The 22,185-nt window shown below is 38.5% G+C and overlaps 1 protein-coding gene across 1 annotated transcript in view; it reads right to left on the bottom strand.

Annotated features, from left to right (window-relative positions):
- plcd4b (phospholipase C, delta 4b) overlaps window positions 1-22,185 on the bottom strand; it is a 125,565-nt gene that overhangs the window by 52,677 nt on the left and 50,703 nt on the right. Inside the window, exon 11 of the mRNA XM_028808341.2 lies at window positions 5,917-6,084. Within this exon, the coding sequence (XP_028664174.2) occupies window positions 5,917-6,084 (168 nt within the window). The remainder of the gene's footprint in view (window positions 1-5,916; window positions 6,085-22,185) is intronic.

Genomic DNA, 22,185 nt, shown 5'->3' on the forward strand with positions numbered 1-22,185 from the left:
TCTAAGTTCCCTGTAGACCTTTCTCAGGAAATCCCGCCAGAAACCACTGCCTCGACTACAGACACGCCACTTCTGGTCCCGGCCTGAGGATTACATCATTTCCAGTCCCAGCCCCGAGGACGACATCACTTCCGCCAGACCTTGTATTAAACCTCACTCCCTTCCTCTGGAGGGCGGTTCTATTTTGGAATCTGTCTTGTGAACTGCTTTGCACTTACAAATACTTTACTTTTTGCAGCCAGGAACATATTACACGGGTGGCTGCCCCAAACCTTTCTATGTCTGAAGTCTCGTCCTGTTACAAGGTATAGAGTCCACTCATCCCCAGTTCTCCTACATTCAAACCAATTTTCTCTCTCTAGAATCTCCAGCTTTGGGGTCATTTAGCCACATTCAGTCACTGGTGATGCTGGGATTGCAGTTATAAAAGTTTTGCAAACCGTCTTTGTGTTCACATGAGGCTCTCTAATTTCTTTCCATTGAGTCAGACTTATTTGGAGAATTTTAAACTGATACCAGTACGGATGTGGTTTCTTTTGTATCTTACATGTTTATGCGCTATACTAGGGAGTTCGCCCTCTGCTCGCTTTCACTCACCAACCTCCCCCGGCCTGCACTACACACCAGCCACTATTGCGTCTCTGCCGCTTGCGTTGTGAAGAGGGGGGCTGAACGCACCCCAAGGAGATGCAATTGCTCCTCAGAGACCCCACCTTAAATGGTTATACAATGAAAAACAAATACAGTTTTTTTTTTTACCTCCTCTTTGCTCGATCAGCTGTTGGCTTGCTGCTGCTGCCATGCCATGTGATCTGCATCTCGCATGGTGCTTCGAATATTTAAAAGCCTGTACAGCAGCTGTCCTACTCTTTGTCTTTTATTTCCGGCCCCGGGCCGTGGTTATAAATCTCTTTGGTTATGTCTCGTCTCGTGGGGGACATGAGTTCTTGATATTTTAGGTTTATAATTTAAAAACAGAATAAGAATCTGAAAATCGAACATTAAAGTTCGATAAACTCTGAAAAGAATGATACCAAACATTATATTGTAGGTTTTAAAATAAGCCCGATTTAAAGCGTGACAAAAAGTCACATAAAATTGTTGCACAAAATCCTTCCATTTTTACACTTAGGATTTTCTGTATATAGAGTAGATATATAAATATAAAAAAACACAGAGAAATATGTGGTATGTACAGTATATTGTCTGACCTGTGACCAACAATTCATATGTAACTCATTGCAGGGAACCCAGCAGAAATGTATTACTGCCTGCTTAAAATTGTTTTTAAACAGATTAGCAAACACACTGTTTCAAAAGTGCCTTCTCCTCACCTTAATGTTGCATAATGCTGCAAAGCGATACTGGTTTTAGGCACAAAGAGCCTTCCCAAGTCATGCTGTATGTATCTTTCATGAGAGGTTTGTAAAGTGGATGTAATTCGATTCAGATAAGAAGAGGGCACGATGCCTCTGTTTTCAGAAGTGCAGATTACAATTTAGTTAAGGTTGAGTTTTTTTACTTGCTTCTCAACAAACAGATGACATTGAACAAGGCAACAAAAATAAGAAGAATGGTTTTATTAACACATTTTCCTAAAGCCTAGGTTACATTTTTAGGTCAGACTGTAGTAGGTCAATTTTATTTTTCATTTTTTCAGTTATCCATAGTTCTGGCATCAGAAATGTAGAAGTTGCAATTTAAACATAACTGTATAATATTAATGATATCTCCCTAAATCAGTTAGAAAAACTGAGGTGTTTGCTTTAATATGGCTTTAGCCCAGGGGTCTCCAGCTCCAACTGTGACTACAAGTTTTCATTGTAACTCTTTTCTTAATTAGTGACCAGTTTAATAGTGACTCTTTTTTGCCTTAAGGCCACAGTAGTGCTCCAGTAGGCCTCATTTCTAAAACTTTGCATTGCTTTGAAAATATGTGCATGCCAAAAAAAACAAGAAAAGGCATACGCCAAAAAAATCTGATTTATAAAACCTAGCATTTGTGTGAAATTTACCCTTTGTAAATCACAATCCAGAAACATACGTCAATCGCTGCCTTGAAACATCCATATATGGAGAATGCTAATTAACCTCATACATATGCAATCATGATGATACAGAATTTCTTTGGCTGGTAGAGAAGCCTCAGTCCTGACACTTTCAGACCCGACCCCTGCATTCAAATGTATCACGCTGTGCTCTGCAACTAAGAGCACAAGATCAGTGTTCAGCATTATAGCACCTCTCCTCTGCATTCTGGAGATCAGGGAAAGGCAAATGGCAAACAGCATCTGAGCAGGTAGCTGCTATTACCTTGGTGCATAAAATGACAATATTTACTGTTAAAATGAATAGTACAGGCCAGTTACCTTACCCATAAGTCAACCACCACATACACATACACATACCTGTTTTACATTTTTTTATTTAGATTCATTGTATAAATGAAAAACTATATATATACATATATATATATATATATATATATATATATATATATACATATACATATACATATACATATATATATACATATATATATATATATATACATATATATATACATATATATATATATATACATATATATATATATATATACATATATATATACATATATATACATATATACATATATATATATATACATATATATATACATAGATATATATACATAGATATATATATATACATATATATATACATATATATATACATAGATATATATACATAGATATATATATATATATATATATATATATATATATATATATATATATATATATATATATATATATATATATATATACTAGGGGCCTCCCCCTGACCCCCTGCTTGCTTCACTCACCAACCCCCCTAGCCACTTCACATAACTTCCTCTCGTCTATGTGGTTTTCATTTTCACCATACAACAAATCTTTTATTTTTCGTGGATATGTCTCTTCATTGGGAAGAAACACTGCTTTTCCCTGAGGCAACATGAATTAGACGATTTACAAGTCTCAGACTTAAACTTTAAATCCGAACAATATAGTCAATCTCTTTTCGCTGTTCCATTATTTCACCAAGTACTAATTTCTGTTTTAATTTTAGTGCTAATGCGATCTTTACTATCCTTTTTTGAGACTTTCGAATTTAGTACTTTCATTATCTCTAACATGCTCTGCATGTACATTGCACCAACGTTTTTGAATTCTTTATGACGTTCTACTTTGTCATCTACTCTTTGTCTTTTATTTCTGGCCCTGGGTGTGGTTAAATCTCTTGGCACAAAGTCTCGTCTCATGGGGACTTGAAAGTATCTCTCTGAAAAGTCACATCTCGTTCCAGGCTAAAAAGTCTCGCTCATTCCAGGATGTTTTTATTATTATATATATATATATATATATATATATATATATATATATATATATATATAGTGAGGGATGGCCGGCCATATATTCCGGCTAACACCTCCAAGCCGCATGGAAGTTCCCTGAATTCCAGCAGGGCCTCATGGACCTTGTAGTTTTACAACCAGCCCTGCTCGATACCATGGGGACCATCAGGAGACACTGTAGGGAGGCTCAGGGAATACTACGTGCCCTATAACCCGGAAGTGTGTCCTGGTCACATGGATAAAAGGAACGACGTGCTTCCGGGATGAAGAAAGAGTGGTTTTTATCCGACCGGGAAGTGCTAAGAAATCACATGGACAGGTGTTCGGGAGCACTTCCGGGTCATGGACTATAAAAGACTACAAGAAACCCCAGACGAGTGAGCTGAGCTGGGTGGAAGGGTGGCAACGCGTCTGGGAGTGGAGGATTGTGATTATTGTATTGATTAGTGATTTATTGTATATGAGTATAGTGGAGTCGAGGGTGCTTGGTGCACATTATTATTATAGAATAAATAATAAGTCGACTTTCATCTGGTGTCTGGCGTGGTGTTCCGAGGGTTCAAGGGGACCCTTAAACTGTCACAATATATTATATATATATTGTTAAAAGGCACTATATAAGCACCCAACCCGACACAGATTCACACTGGAGGCACGTATAAAATAAAAAGACTTATTTTTCTTCACCTGTGGGGTACGTCTTCCTTGTAATCCCCACAGGCACAACACAGTCCCAAGTGTACAAGCACCACCAAACACACCACACACTTTTTTCTCCTTTCTCTTCCACCACCACTCCTCCAAGCTTTGTCCTCCTACTCCCGACTCTGGCCAATGAGTGGTGATTGCTGGCTCCTTTTATTAAGCACCCAGAAGTGCTCCAGGTACTTGATTGCTGACATCTGGCTGCACTTCCAGGTGTGGTGAAACTAGTGCCCAAAAGGGGCTAGCAGCTCCTGCTGCAGCACCCCCCAGCGGCGACTGCGAAACCCAACAGGGCTGCACCAAACTCCAACTCCCATGAAGCCCTGAGGGAGTCCAAAGCACCACTGCAGCCCAAGGAGGCTGCCATCTAGCGTCCAGGGGGAGATACTGGGTTTCCCCTCCTTGCTGTCCCGAGAACATATGCTGCAGGGGCGTCCCGACCGGGCATGGACCCCAGCCGCCTGCCACAATATGGAAGCGAAGGTCTGTAATATGGTCTGCATATCTGTAGCTGAAAATCCACAAAGGGATACAATGAATCACATATCTTAAAATAGTTTTTTATTCCTAAGTTTTTGATTCCTTTTAGACAGTCTAAAAATAAAAACGCGTGTAGCTGAAACTTGTGCCCTGCGTCTGTCTGCCTGCAGGCCACAATATATATATATTTATGTATATATATTTAGCCACAGCCTTTATTGAAGTGAGCAGTACCATTCCAGGATGAAGGGGGGGTGCTGTTACTAACAGGGTTCCCAACCCCAAGCATGATGTTCAGCAGAGAGTTCAAATATATGGTTATTTTTTGTTTATATATTGCAAAAAAAATATTTTTATTATAATCATGTTTTGAGAAATTCAGTGTTGCCATTTTGTTTTTCTGTGGTCACCACAATTTTCTTGCACCATTGACATGATGTCCGGTTGTTGGGGTCTTGGTCCCAGAGGTTACGCTTCATGACATCATAAGTGAAACAATTTAAAAGCTCTGTATGGTTTCTTCATTCAAGGTTATGGATTTATTTTAAATGCAGAACTTCATGTGCCTGTGTGCTTCTTCAAACTACTGCCAACAACTTAGACTCTTATTTTTGTTTACCATTTTGGTTTTGATGAAAAATGTGTTTAAATTCTCTTAATTTTTTTTTTTTACTCTTGCCTGTCTTTTGCTTTCACACAATGAGCCTCTGGTCCTTTAAAACTCATCCTGTCAGAAAAGTACTCTGCAGCAGGAATATCTGGGCCTTACTTAATAAGCAAGTGTAACGGAAAGCAGAGTGCATTCTCTCAGTTCTTGCGTTCAGGTCACTGGTTCAAGGATCTAACAATAAAAAGCAATCATTTAAAATACTTCTTTATCCCCACTGCTGTGAGTGTTCTAATGGAAAAATATTTGCACAAATATAAATCACGGCTGAAATTAACCAAAATGCACCAGACGGCTTCCAAAACTTTAGAATCACAATAGCCAACAGTACCTTGACATGGAAACCCAATGTTATGTTGCTAGACCTAAATGGGAAAGTATTGCGGTTTGAAGAATACTTGTAAACGACTGAAAACTCTCATAACAAATGTTTTTTAAAATAACGCCAAGTGTATGCATAATATACTTTGGGAAACACAGTTTTAAACATTGCTTATCCTGTATTATTTATAGTTTTAATGAAAAATGCTCATAAAAAAAGTTTGAAACTTTACCAGCTAGCAAAGAAGGAGCTTGATTTACAAGAAATGATAGGTGACAAGGTTCACTCAAGCCCTAGTGGAAAAAGACAACCATGGAAGATCACTGAGCGATGTGAACGAAAGGTTAAAACCGATGCCCTTACCTTCCCTTTTTTGCGAAGTATGTCATTTCGGAGGTGTTCCTCATCCATTTCAGCAGCCTCATCCTCATCACTGACTTCCCCTGAGAAAGTATCATCTGTGTGCTCCTGCATGCAATCTTCAAGTCCACCAATTTTCTTCCCTTTCAGTAATATTTTTCCCTTTAGTTCCTGGAAGAATATGGCAGAGAAGAGCAAGATTATTTCCTAAAATGTAGTGTCTGATGTAGAACACTGCAATGAAGCAATCTGAAATTATTTTGAGGAACCTGTCTATAGAGGGTAGAATATGGTCAAGCACAGGATAGCATAACAACTTCATAATGAATAATATAATGGTAATGCTATGCTTCTGTATGCACTGTAAATTAAGGCCCCTCTCATTCACAGATATACATAAAGTACAGCATTTACATGGTCGTTAGATATTGGTGTCCACTTAGCTGGCAATGGACATTGTAGTCACAGAGAATATGGCCATCTACTGGATATGCTGGAAACAGTCAAAGTGGCAGCAAGGATATGTAAACTAAGCCAGAAAATAGTGACAAAAATGATAAAAATAATCAAATATCAGAAAAATAATAACAACAGTCATAAAATCAGAATGAAATGAAAGCTGGTCTCCAAAACCTAAGGTTACATCATTTTGCCTCCTACTACTTTCTGCCATTTCACAGTAACACCACTCACTTGGTGAATACTCAAGCCTTTTCAGCCTTAACAGTCTTTTATCCTATCTCAGGCTAATGAATCCACCTAAAAACAATATCAACAGCCACATGTGGACTCTTCAATCTCAGTCAAGTCCTTCAAGCTCTCAATAGGGAGTTATTCACAGACACTAAAATGATCATAAATATCCAATGTGGGCTGGCCAGTCCCAGTGAGCAGTGAGCTGCAACTCACTGGAGAAATGGCCACATCACAGACTGAGAAAGTTGCTTGGATTGCTGCCGAATATGCTCAGGGAAAAATATAACAAAAAATAAATACAATCAGAACAGATAGATAAAGGATAGCTGTTGCATCCATGAAAAGTTGATGGCATGTCATCCCACCCCAAGTCACAAGATATGGAAATTTTGCTTGAAGGTGTCATTTAAAAGAGTGAAGTCCCAGCTATGCAATAAGATACTTTATAATGGTTTGCTTTGGTGACACCTCATACACATCATAATGGCTTGAGTCAGGACTAAGTGAACATTCCAACATTAGGACATTCAGCCCAACAAAGCTCACCAGTCCTATCTACTCAATTCTTCTAAAAAAAATACCAAGTCGAGTTTTGAAAGTCCCTAAAGTCTTACTATCTACCACACTACTTGGTGGCTTATTCCAAGTGTCTATGGTTCTTTCTCCCTAATGTTTGTGTGAAATTTACCCTCAACAAGTTTCCCGTGTTCTTAATGAAGTCATTTAAAAATAGCATTCTTGATCCATTGTACTAATTCCCTTCATAATTTTAAACACTTCAATTATGTCACCTCTTAATCTTCTTTTGCTTAAACTGTATAGGCTCAGCTTTTTTAATCTTTCTTCAAAATTCATCCCCTGTAGCCCTGGAATCAGCCTAGTTGCACTTCTCTGGACCTTTTCTAGGCTGCTATGTCCTTTTTGTGGCCTGGAGACCAAAACTGCACACTGTACTCAAGATGAGGCCTCACCAGTGCATAATAAAGCTTCAGCATAATGAGTTTGAGCATAATAATAATAATAATAATAATAATAATAATTCATTACATTTATATAGCGCTTTTCTCAGTACTCAAAGCGCTATCTACACAGGGAGGAACCAGGAAGCAAACCCACAATCTTCCACAGTCTCCTTACTGCAAAGCAGCAGCACTACCACTGCACCACCTGTTAGGACCTGTTAGGAGCATAGGGTTCATCAACAACTGGGACCTCTTTTGGGAAAGACCGCGTTTTCTCAAGCGAGATGGCCTGCATCCAAATAGCTTCGGCGCCCGGGTCCTCTCCGAAAACATATCCAAGGTAATTCGTTTATCTTGACTATCTATCTCTGCTTTTAACCCCTTCCGAAATGCCACTCCTGTGCTTGGTCATGATAATTGTTTAATAAAATCTTCCATAAAAGTGCACAACATAAATACTGTAATAACCAATCTTACTGTACATAGAAAATCTAGGCAATACGGCATAAACACCAATAATTTAATTAAAGTTACTACTTTAGATGAACAATGTATTAAAACTGTAAAAACAGATCATAGATTAAACAAAAAATACACACAGAGCGGCGCTAATAAAAATAACTTAATTCCTGTTCCATATATCAATAATGCACATAGTATTCATCTCTGCTCCTCCGAAACATTGAATATGGCACTATTAAATATTAGAGCTTTAACTAACAAGACGTTTTTTTATCAATGATCTTATTAGTGATAAAAAAAATAGATTTTATTGCACTAAGTGAAACGTGGCTTAGCTCAGATGGCGCAGCTGTTTTAATCGAATCTGCGCCTCCGGATTACAGTTTTACTCGTGCAGATCGCCAAGGAAAGAGAGGTGACGGACTAGCAAACATTTACTCAAGCAGGTTAAAATGTAAAAATATCAGTTTTGGTAAATTCAAGTCTTTTGAGTATCTCGCCATTATTATTCAGGGAGATTCTCACGTTCTAGTATTATCCGTGTATAGACCTCCAAAATTCAACGCGTCTTTCTTTGAGGAATTCTCTGACTTGATGTCAATCTTAATTACGAACTATGACACACTCTTAATAGTCGGCGACTTTAATTTTCATATAGATAATCAATGTGACCAAAAAGTAAAAGAATTTCTGAACCTCCTGGACTCTTTTGATTTGAGACAGCTCGTTAATCAGCCTACACATAAAGCAGGTCATACGTTAGACTTAGTAATTACTAAAGGACTAAAAGTTGATATAAAGCAGGTCATTGATATTGGTCTATCAGACCATTTTCTTCTACTTTTTAATATAGAAATAATGATAGAAAACACTCATGAGAAGCATATTGTTAAAAAACGCTTCTTTGACTCATCAGCAGCTTTAAAACTTACAAACATTCTAACCAATCAGTCCGTTTTTAGTGCCAACTATAATAGCGAGGAGAATGTAAATAGTAAGGTGGAAAGATTTAATACTAAAGTGAGGGCTGCTGTTGACTTAGTTGCACCTGAAAAGACAGTTAAAAAAATCTTCTAGCATTGTTATACCATGGAAGACCCAAAGAGTGTCTGATTTAAAGAGAACATGCCGTAGAGCTGAGCGTAAATGGAGGAAAACTAAACTATTGACTATGAAATATTAAAAGTTAAAATAACAGAATACAATAACACAGTCCGTCTTGAGAGGTGCTGCTATTTCTCTAAGATTATAAATAACAATGCTAGTAATCCCAGAGTCTTATTTTCAACAATTGATCATCTGTTAAACCCAGGTAGCTCAAAGGAATGCCTCCTAAGTACTTCCAGTAAAACCTGTGAGGCTATCGCTGTATTTTTCAATCAAAAAATTAATGATATTAGAAATAACATAGTATATCTCCCCAACACTAAGGATCCTCCTAAACCCCAGTACCCCATAATAAACAAATTAAAGTCTTTCACTAGGATAGATTTACCTGATTTACATAAAATAATTTCTCAAATGAAACCCTCCACCTGTGCCCTTGACCCAATACCAACTAATTTTTTCAAAGAAATATCGGGCGTGCTTATTGATAATGTTCTTGACATAGTAAATTCGTCATTAGATACGGGGGTCTTCCCAGACTGTCTTAAGACTGCGGTAGTTAAACCCCTACTTAAGAAAAATAATCTCGATCCCTCTGCTCTTGAAAATTATAGACCCATCTCTAACCTGCCTTTCTTAAGTAAAATTCTAGAGAAGGCAGTCATTATACAGTTAAATGAGCACCTCAATAAACATGCTATTCTTGATAAATTTCAGTCAGGTTTTAGAACAAATCACAGCACAGAAACTGCACTTGTTAAAGTAGTAAATGACTTGCAGGTAAATGCAGACAGAGGCCATTTATCTGTTCTCATCCTCTTAGATCTGAGTGCCGCATTTGACACCATTGATCATAATATTCTTAAGAATCGCCTTAGTCAATGGGTGGGCCTCTCTGGCAGTGTCTTAAATTGGTTTGAATCCTACCTGGCAGGGAGAAAATTCTTTGTTAGTTGTGGTAATTATAACTCAAAGACACATGATATTCTATATGGTGTTCCACAAGGCTCTATCCTGGGTCCGCTGCTCTTCTCAATCTACACGCTTCCATTAGGTCAGATTATCTCAGGGCACAACATGAGCTACCACAGCTATGCTGATGACACACAGCTGTATGTATCAATAGCACCTGATGACCCCAAATCTCTTGATTCGCTAACACAATATCTAACCTGTATCTCAGAATGGATGAATAGTAACTTTCTCAAATTAAATAAAGAAAAAACCGAAATCTTAGTGATTGGCAATAATGGATACAATGAGGCTATTAGAAATAAACTGGATGCATTAGGATTAAAAGTCAAATCGGAGGTAAAAAGCTTAGGGGTAACCGTTGATTGTAATCTGAATTTTAAATCGCATATTAATCAGATCACTAGGACAGCATTTTTTCACCTAAGAAACATAGCAAAAGTTAGACCTCTTATATCATCGAAAGATGCAGAGAAATTAGTTCATGCGTTTGTTTTCAGTCGGCTAGATTACTGTAACGCACTCCTCTCAGGACTACCCAAAAAAGACATCAATCGTTTGCAATTAGTGCAGAATGCAGCTGCTAGAATCCTTACCAGGAAAAGAAAAATCCGAACACATTTCTCCAGTTTTGATGTCACTACACTGGTTACCTGTGTCATTCAGAATTGACTATAAAATTCTGCTTATGGTTTATAAAGCTTTAAATAATCTCGCCCCGTCTTATATATCGGAATGTCTGACACCTTATATTCCAAATCGTAACCTCAGATCCTCAACTGAGTGTCTCCTTAGAATTCCAAGAGCAAAACTTAAAAGAAGTGGTGAGGCGGCCTTCTGCTGTTATGCACCTAAAATCTGGAATAGCCTGCCAGTAGGAATTCGCCAGGCTAATACAGTGGAGCACTTTAAAAACCTACTGAAAACACATTATTTTAACATGGCCTTCTCATAACTTCACTGTAATTTAATCCTGATACTCTGTATATCCAATTCATTATAATAACTATTCATTCAAAATCTGTACTAACCCCTACTCTCTCTTCTGTTTCCTTTTCCGGTGTTCTGTTGGTGGCGTGTGCCACCGCCATCTACCCAAAGCACCATGATGTTCCAACAATGATGGATGGATTAAAAGCCAGAAGTCTGTATGACCATCAGCATCAAGTGACTCCGTGAAAAACCCGAACTACAAAGAGGACTATTTCATTTATGTTAGGTAGAATGCCCAAAGGGGACTGGGCGGTCTCGTGGCCTGGAACCCCTACAGATTTTATTTTTTTCTCCAGCCTTCTGGAGTTTTTTTTTGTTTTTTCTGTCCACCCTGGCCATCGGACCTTACTCCTTTCTATGTTAACTAATGTTGTCTTATTTTAATTTCTTATTTTGTCTTTTATTTTTCTTCTTTTCATTATGTAAAGCACTTTGAGCTACATTTTGTATGAAAATGTGCTATATAAATAAATGTTGTTGTTGTTGTTGTTGTTGTAGTGGCAGAATATAAATAATCACACTGTGCTTTAAAACAATCAACTGTTTAGTAAATACAAATTAAAACTAATGAATTTGCTAAAACTTTAATACAGTGATCCCCCGCTATATCACAGTTCAGCTATCGCGCCCCCGCTATATCATGGAAAAATTCAATAAGTACATCCTACTTGTAGTGTACTTTGCAGCCAATTCATAACAAGGCATATGGTTTTCAGCAGTCACAACGGTAGACAAAGAGTTTCATGTTACAGTACCCAGATAATTTCTTACAAGGCTCATTATTGACTGAAAGAGGAGACTCAACCAATCAGAGCGGGATTTTCATTCTCTTGGGCTCTGATTAGCTGCTGCTAACTTGGTGTAATCTCACAAGAACAGCGAGCACGTATCTCAGTTCTCTGCATATCGCATACCTTACTTGTGGTCCGATTGTTGTGAGCAAACTTTTTGTGAACTTTTCATTTTGCTTTAAGCCCTATGGCAGCTCCCAAGGGTCCTGCATCTTCTAAGCCTTCTGGTAGTAGAGAGCCTAAGCCGCAGAAGAAGACCTTGACCATTCAGGAGAAGGTAAAACTCCAGGATATGCTTCGGGAAGGAAAGCGTTATGTGGACACCGCTCGCCATTACAAGTTTACATGTGTTTAAAGCGTGTGGGAGGGGTATTTTAAGGCTTAAACTATAAAAGGATGTTTATTTATATGGCCTTTCTATATCGCGGATTTTCACCTATCGCTGATAGGTCTGGAATGTAACTTCCGCGATAGGTGGGGGATCACTGTAATGTGTGTGAAATATATATGGCTTACCCAGATGATTGGAGGCCAGTAGAAAAAGTAAAAAAAATGTATGTATTGCATAGTATTCAGGCAAGTTAGAAGACTTAGTTGACTGCATTAAAAGTTGGACCATTTGTAATTTTTGTTCAGTTACTTTATCAAAGTGTTGTCACATTTTATTTATTCAATATTGTTGCAACAGTGAGTCATATTCAAAAAAAATTCCTGGGAAGCAAGTTATGCAAATTTCAGTAATAATTTACCACTCTGAAGCTGATGTTTCTGATCATAAAATAGGTCATTACGAAAGCAATTGACGAGAAGAATTCATAACTAACTTCAGAATTATGGTATTTGAGGGTTCCTCTAGAGTGCCTCTTTCTCTTGCACGATTTGGCTCAAAAACTAATCAGCACATCGTCATCTCATAACAGGATTAAGTTTTGAGTTTGGTATTTTTCCGTCCAGCCATTTTAGCTCTTCACCATCCTCAAGAAACTGTGACACACAGACAGACCTACACCCATCATTGAGATATCAATGTTTTTGGTATCAGGGGACCCTAAAATGTCGAGATCAGTTGAAAACCTGAGATCGAAAATTTTTGACAAATCTAAAGCTTTCGTTCCTCCTCTATAAACGGTGGGTTATGGTGGGGGGCACAAATAAATAAAACTGATAACAGTATGTAAATACATGTACTAGTATACCAAAGATGTATGTTTTTAATAGCATTTTGCAAAATCATGTAGTTAAAAACAGAGCCAAATACACTTGCAGTGAATGAAATAGCTTCATAGCCAGCAGATTCCAACTTAATGGATTGCTCTGAATGACATACTATTGTTAGTTGTTGGTTTTACAAAGTCTATGGCTGATTGTACTTCATATTTTGCATTTTGTATCTCTTAGACATTACATTTTTGGAGAGGTAAAATCTATGTTAAATTCAGAAACTAAAACCGATAGTAGAAACAACACATGACAAAAAAAAAAAAAAACAGGTGTAAACATGCTGGTGATGGATCACACAGAGCACATAGGTCCAAAAAGGATAATGACATCTATATGAAGAGAATGGGAATCCCAGCTGGGAAGGAGGATGATTTATTAGCTGGAAGGGAGACCAGACCGGATCGTCAGACAAATTTGCAGACAGCAAAGAAAAATATATTTGTACCTGGCCGGTATGATATAGCAAATTTGTGAATTTCCCTTGGGGATTAATAAAGTATCTATCTATCTATCTATCTATCTATCTATCTATCTATCTATCTATCTATCTATCTATCTATCTATCTATCTATCTATCTATCTATCTATCTAGCAGACAGACTAATGGAAGCTGAGGGTCAGGAGTTGTTCCATTTCCCCATACAACAGGTTGCAGTGGTCCTCATATGCAAATCCAGTCATGACACCCGCAGGGGTGCTTGGGAGTTGCAGTCAGGAAATGTAGTTACAGTATGTCGCGGGCCTGTTTGAGGAGGACATACCTACTTTATTTATGGCCCCAAAGTGTTTCCTTGAAGACATGGCATCCCACCAGACACATTCTGGTCACCCCATGAAGTGGGAATTGGGATACACCACTCTAGGTGTCTAGTATGTGGGACCGAGAGTGACCAGGATGATGGTGTAAGACAGGGAGACACAGACACAAAAGGGTTGGGTTTTTGCAAAAATTTTGCTTACAGGTGCACATAAAGAAAAAACAAAAATAAAGTCTTGAGGAAAATATATTTATATACACACACAGTCCAATACTGCATAGGACACACAAAAACAATAATTCAATGGAGCCCCAAAATGATGACTATATACAGTATTTACAGTGCTGACTGAAAGTCCCAAATGAAAAAGAAAAATGCACACAAACTAGTGAAACCAATATATACACATAAACCAAAAATATCAAATAAAGCAACGGGGCAGCAAAACATTCAGTCTTGTGAAGGATTTGAGCACACACAGATCCAGGGTCTCATTGCATATAAAGCGTATAAGGACAATACGTTATAAATGAAACATCGACGAATAAGTGAAGAAGAAAGCAGCATGGAGAAAAGGGACTCAAAAGCGTTGGAGAGAAAAAAGAGCAAAAAAGAAAAAATAATGTAGGTGCAAATTCAGAAAATGAGAAAAGTAATTTTCAGCCTGTAACAAGTGGAATTGAAACAAAGCACGTCCAATCGGGCTCAGAATTAAAAGACAGAGTAAAAGACAAAGTAAAACTTCATAAACACGTTCACAAACGTTGGCACTATACACATACAGAGCAGATTATGAAAGCAGTGGAATTCGAAAGGCTCAAAAAAAAAAAGTATGTGAGATACAAATGTGGAGAAAGTTAAAGAATATGAAAGTAGGAAAATTAGAAAGTAAAAAAAAAAAAGAAAGTAAAGTTCGCAGTAGCACAAACAAATGGAAATTATTACTCGAAAAAGGGAAAATAATCACCACGGACCAGGTGTCATTGAAAAAAAGCAGGACAAAGCGAGGTCAGAAATAAAACACAGAGTAGAAAACAAAGTAAAACGTCATAAAGAGGTTACAAAGCAAAGGGGCCAAAGACATGCAGAGCAGGTAAGAGATAATGAAAACTGGAATTCAAAAGACTCAAAAAAAAAATGTAGGAGCAAAACACATGCTGAGCAAGATACAAAATATGAAAGCAGAAAAAAACGACAGTGTCAAAAAAAGAAGGTAAACATCGCATTAGCGCAAAAAAAGAGAAATTATTACTCAGAGAAATATCTAAAAGGTGAATAAAGATCGAATATATGGACACAGGTGATAGGTTAGAAGTATGTAAATATTGCAAGTCTTTGAAGTTTAAGTCAGAGAATTTCAAAAACGTGTTTTACCTCATATGCATTTATTGGTTACTTTGCAAAAAAAAAAATTAACTGCTGATGATGTAGATCACTTTGTCTGTGGTGAAATTCCAAACAGAGAACCCTATCCTGAATTATGGTACAAACTCATTAAACACATGTCTCACTGACCTCATTTAAAACATTCAGCATATTGGGACTCGAAAGATTCCAAATATTGTTTTTATAGAAGTTCTGAAATAAAAGTGAAACTAATGAAGTAGCAACAATTCAAAGAAAAAGAAAATCTTAAAACTGTGCAATCGGAAAACCAAACACGGGGGTTGGCGAGTGAAGCAAACAGGGGGCAAAGCCCCCTAGTTATTATTAAATAATTCCTCCCATATAAGTAACATTTCTTGGACTGCCTTCTTCCATCTCCGAAACATTTCTAGACTTTGTCCTGTTCTTATGCAACACAGTACTGAAGTATTGGTTAATGCCCTAGACACTATGTAACGCTATTCTATCTGGCATCCCACAAAAACTTATCCATCGCTTACAACTTCTTCAAATTTCTGCTTCCAGGATAATAACCTGCTGTTCTAAATCCACTGAACATATTACACCTATTCTCTCTCAACTTCACCGGCTCCCTGTTACCTACCGAATACAATACAAAATACTGCTCTTAACATTTGAAACTCTCCACCGTCTTGTTCCCCCCTACCTCACTGATCTCCTACAGACTTAAACTCCCGCTCGCTCACTCAGATCCTCTTCTGCAGCTCTACTTTCTGTACCACACATCAAACTCTGTGCAATGGGAGCTCGAGCATCCTCCCATAGTGCTCCTCAACTCCGGGATTCTCTTCCCTCTCATATACGTCAGCTCGATTCAATAATACATTTTAAAACTACCCTCAAAACTTATCTTTTCAAACTGGAATACCAATTGTGAATTTTGCATGGTTACTGCCAGTTATCTTTGTTTGTTTGCTAATTATTGCTTTTTGATTTATCATTCTCTTGTTTTAATTTTACTAATGTAGTTTAATTTTACTGTAAGGTGACCTTGAGTGCTAAGAAAGGCACCTATTAAATGTACTATTATAATTATTATCCATCCATCGATTTTCCAACCCACTGAATCTGAACACAGGGTCACGGGGGTCTGCTGGAGCCAATCCCAGCCAACACAGGGCATAAGGCAGGAACCAATCCCGGGCAGGGTGCCAACCCACCACAGGACACACACAAACACACCAAGCACACACTTGGGCCAATTTAGAATCGCCAATGCACCTAACCTGCATGTCTTTGGACTGTGGGGGGAAACCGGAGCGCCCGGAGGAAACCCACGCAGACACGGGGAGAACATGCAGACTCCACGCAGGGAGGACCCGGGAAGCGAACCCAGGTCCCCAGGTCTCCCAACTGCGAGGCAGCAGCACTACCCACTGCACCACCGTGCCACCCATATCATTATTATTATTATTATTATTATTATTAATTATTGAGATGAAAACTTGACCAATGTCTGAAAGTCAAAATAGTAAGACTGCAACTGGCAGTCTGGTCTTTCTTTTAACAGTGAAATGATGCACTCAATGACAAAAAGAAACAATTTTATTGTATACAAATTGGCTTAATAATTTCTAAAAACATTTCACTCATTCCTCTCTCAATCTCTCTCTCTCTCGCACACACACACAATGTGGTTATTTAAATATATACAGGATAGGATCTAAAATCCTTGAAACAGAACTGTTTCCGTGTGTTGCCACTCTGTAATTTGAGAGTATTCAGTCTGGCAATATGGCGCAGCCTTAGTTTGTGGAAGACAGACACAACTAAAAACATGAGCATAAAATGATGGTTGTCAATTTCAAACTGTGTTTCCTCAATGAGCTCCTTGAGAAAAAACACATCACCTGAACCAATCTCAGCCTGAACAAACTGATTGATCAAAGATACACTGACAGCTTGCCCTAATGTCGACTGTCGGATAACACGCTCAGCTACTTTGACCACCTTGACTGTACCCTCAGAAGGAATCATCAAACCTCCTTTGTTTTTTTAATGTGAGCAAGTGGTAACTTTGATCATATGATGCCGGTACAGCATCTGTTACCAAACTAGCACGGCACATATCACAGGACAGCTTTCTCAAAGTCCCGTCTAAGGGCTACCTCCCACTGCTTCCTGATTTGGATTTCATTGGGAAACCTTCAAAGTTTGAGACATGTTAACAGCTAACAACAATCTATTGTACATAGTTATTGACTAAATACGTTTAGCCAAAACGTTGATTGGAGGCTCACTTGAGCACATAAATGCATAGCTTTCCTAGCTTAGCCTGGCGTAGCTAAAATTAAGATTATAAAGCGGGATTTTCTAATGGCCAAATATAACCAAAACAATTGTTCAGCTTTACCTATGAAATGTAATCCCCCAGGATCTGGTTTGGAGCGTACAGTGGTTTATACAATCCCATCTTTATCCATTGCTTCACTCCACAGCAGTGCCACTCTCGATATGGCGGCGACGTTGACGTACGATGCTGCTGGTCAAGCGGCGTGTAGTAATTCTATGTCTATGGTCTCCTGCCCCACACATAAAGCCGGTGCAAGCGCAAGCACGCATAGCTGTGCTGGCCTTTGAGACATGGGCTGTGCTTCTCCCAAAAGTGAAAGTAAGCACTTTTTTTCCTTCCCTGAGCTACTGCCCAGACAACTGCTCATACGGGATCCCTTATCTAAACCTCGGTAAGCCAATATTAAGACGCTTCGAAAATTCTTTTACTCTTTTAGCGTCATGAGTTCGCTGGAGGCACATGCACGAGTGGAATGCAGACAATGCTATCCAGGCCGGTCAATGGCAGGGCCGCATTTCCACTTTACATGAGACCCGCCGCGACACTCCCAAAAAGGCGCTCATATCATCAGCGAAGACGTCTCTCAAAAATTAAAAGAAAAAGGCAAGTTTCATTTCTTTATACTATTTGTCATTTTTTCCCCAAACAAATGCGTCTCTCATAACCTTGCAGAGGACCCATACTAACTTTATTTAATTGCTGGTAATGCCAGTGAGGCACATTACCACACTGGCTTAAAAGGGAGCCCGCTGCCTCACATCAAGGAATCAGAGTCGGGAGGCAGTGGGCAATACCCAGTGGAGGTGGAGAGAAGGATGAATTGTTTGAATTTTTGTAGAACTGTGTGAATTCATAGTGTTTGTGCAACTGGTCTTTGAAAAGTTGACTTTGGAAAAGTGCTTTGTGTGAGTAAATACCTTTTATTACAATAACGGGGGGTGTACTGCAGCATCTTGATTTTGGGGTCAGTGGTGCCCCCGTGTAGTCACACATCATTTTACCATAAATGGAAACGCAGATGCATTATCTGTCTATGTACAGCAATCAATTCAGCAGAAAAAGATAGAGCTTGGTAGGGTTATGGCAACAGTCAAGTATGTGTGACGTTAAACTATAATCTCCTTCATGAGAATATCATCTTTGCCATCACGCTAAAACATTAAAAGTTCTTTACTTAGGACCCCTTCTATCTTTAATGCAGAACAGAAGTCTGGGCAAACATAGCAATTGTACATGGTATGTTATGCAGGCAGATACATCTCTACATATCTTTTTGGAATACCTTGTTGCAAACACCCCACTATATGTCCTTGAATAAAAATTTTGGTACTGCAAAACCAGAAACATCCTTTCATACAACGTGTTACTTTACAGACGATTTCCTGGCAATTGCACGAGGCAACTCAGGAGTCTTTATTGCTTCATAATGCCACAGGTGGGCTGTGTACCATCAATGGGAATATGAAAGAAATACATTTTGTGTTATACAGCTTCTACATTCTCACAGATGACACACCAAAACTATTACCATTACTGTTACAGGGATTCCTATACCTATGTTATGGAGCAAAAAGACGAATGTAAAAAAAATGCTAATTCTTGTCCTCAGTGTATTGATGAAATATACTATTACAACAAATACATTACTATACTGTATTGATTTTTTTCTCCACCTCTTCCAGTTACTTGAGAATTACAAATGCAGTGATCAGAAAAGTAAAGGTACACAAGTGCACTCTGGTAATTAACAGCAAGCATTTAGTTAGGCTTGAGTCACTATTGATCAGCTTAAAAAAAAACCCAGGGCATGGTTGTATAAATCACAGTCTGTTATGTAATGCCTGCTGTAACTCTGGAAGCAATTTATGTGAGCTTCTGGTCAGCGCAACATAACGCACTAAGCCTATATATTATTTAGTATGTCACATCGCATGCAGCTCATATGGCTCCTCTTGGATGACTTGAATACTGTTGCAGTGTGAAATGAGCAATGCTGTAACACTGTACTGGAAAAGTGAAAACTTTTCTGAATTAAACATTAGGATCAGCACACATAAATGGTTCCACAATTGTGAGACGATTTGTTAATTAAGGAACCCCAGAGGCTTTCCTTGCAATTTCCTGTTTTTACACTAACAAATAGCTGGTATTTAGAATGCTATTACCTCTACAAACTTATTCACAAGTAGGTAAAAAATTTCAATTTTAGAGATACAGTATATTGTGACAACGGGCACTTCTGTGTGCCAACCTGACCGGAAACAAAAACACCAAAACATATATTTTATCAACAAAATCATTTACAATAACATTATTTAAAATATCTAATCCAATTCAGGGCCATAGGAATCAGGAGCCTATCTCAGTAGTAGGACGCGTGCAGCAAACAACCCTGTCCAAGATGTGCCTTACACATAACCACACAGGGGTTCATTTGGAATTGCCAATTAACCTAAAGTCGACAGCACATCCCATAACCTCTAGTCAGGAGGGATGTCAAATCTGGCGACTCCAGTTGCTAATCTCATCATCTGAGGATTTCTGATTACGTGACTAGGAATTACAAAGGATGACAAACTACACAAGTCCATGATGACTTTGCTGTATTACAGTTTCACATTTCCTAAGTATTGCGAGCTTGTCTGTTTTTAAGACAGCCTATAACGTGCTGCCCAACAGCTTCAGGGCTGTAAGAATGTTTTTCAGGTACGGCAAATTCAGTGGCAATCTCAGGCCATTTTTCTTTTTTCCATGCCGTCGTGGTACAAAAATACATGAGATATCAGACTTGTAAGTCTCTCTTCTGTATATGCAGTCCAAAATACCTGCATTCCTTATTCCTCATATCTGCATTATATGCATCATATTTCTGGGTGAGCTCTCATTGGTTGTCAGCTCTCACATATTCAAAGTTCACCCCAACTACTTAAGTAAAAATCAAACATTTTTGGTTTTATCAAAGTGAGTTGCAAACTACTTGGATTGAATCATTAGGGAAAGGTTACAACTATAGACATAACTGAAAATGACAGAATAAACAGAAAAGAAGTCCTTCTGCCTCTCTGGGAAACTATAAATATATTTATTTCAGTGCAGTGAAGTAAGTAGGTGGTGCACTTGCCTACTTTTTAGAACAACTGTGCCAGAAGCAACAAAAATACCTTTCCCATTCCTCTCCCAAGCTTTTAAGCTCTCACTCTGAAATCTTAGCCACACTAACTTCTTGCCAGTTGAACCCTTGCCCAAATCACCCCTAAGTTTAAAATTCTAAACTCAATAGGCTAATAGTGTTGGCAGCTTTGGCCTGGAGCTACTTCTTGAGCAATCTGTAGAGCTACCTGTGGAAATGGGGATGCCTTCAGAAAGCTCGGAGGCTGTCTCTCTGGAGCTCCCTCCAATTCTCCTTCTATGCACAATACCTGTTTATAGGTGAATGTGTTTGTATGTATATATTTAAAATGTTGACTGATATATATATATATATATATAAAAAGTTGACTGACTAACTGATTCACTCATTCTCTTATTAATAGAAACACAATTTTCTATTTAGTCAAAAAGCTGACATTTGTCAGGATTGTTGATCTAGTGTAGTAGGTAAGAAATGACATTTTGACATATGAAAATAGATTAAAAAAACTAAAACCCCCAAAATCTCAAAAATGCTTTGACAGATGTTTTTTTTATTTATCAATAATTTTTTATTGGTCCATATTTACTAATATTTTGCTAATGTACATGCTCTGTGCTGCATAGAAAGGGGACTTTAAGCAAATGAAGGACACAGCAGAAGAGATTGATGAGCCATGTGAACAGCAGCACAAACCAATAGGGTGTATAGACGACTGAAGAAGAGGTGTGGTGTCCTGGACGGGAAAAAAAAACACATGATCACGTTTGTCAGGTGTGAAATAGAAGGAGAAAGTGTGGCTGTCACACACGCGTGCTTAGGGGACAGTCAAAAGGCTTGATCGTGCGTGAAAGAACAAAGGACAGGGGGCTAGAATGAGGCACTAATGCTTTTCTTTCCTTCATTCCGCAGAAAAGCAACAGAATAAAACAATCCTACCGGTCATCACATCCCATCCATACAAAAGACTCTTCAGCCGGCACTGTGGAGTCATCACACTTCCAGACTTCCCCAATGTCTTCAGTTCCTCAGCTCCGCTCCTGACGTCATCTCCGGCCACTGCGATCAATGTCAGCTCCACTGTGCACCACATTTCCTCCCTGCTAATTGCACTTCCTTTTTGTTTCGTATAAAAGAGTCAAGAATGAACCTTGTGTTGTCAAATGTTTTGCTTTAATTTTGACCTGAATTTTGTACTGGACGCTACAACCAGTATACGGAGAGGATCCCCAACCCTTAACCTGAGTTTCTGTGTGCTTATTTCTTCACAGGCAAAGAATGTTTAGCAAACGTAGAATATGAATCTGCAGGTGTGGCTTTGCAAGAAGCAAAAAGGGAGGGAGAGAGAAGTAGAGGTGGAAATGGTGTTGCCCGATCCAATACAAGTCAGAACTGATGGTGTCAGTTTAAACTTAATGGGTCCTCCACAAGCTACTCCATTACAATATACAATTGCATCTACACTTTTTGAAAGGGGACC

The sequence above is a fragment of the Erpetoichthys calabaricus genome, chromosome 8, assembly GCF_900747795.2.
Source record: "Erpetoichthys calabaricus chromosome 8, fErpCal1.3, whole genome shotgun sequence".
Taxonomy (NCBI): domain Eukaryota; kingdom Metazoa; phylum Chordata; class Cladistia; order Polypteriformes; family Polypteridae; genus Erpetoichthys; species Erpetoichthys calabaricus.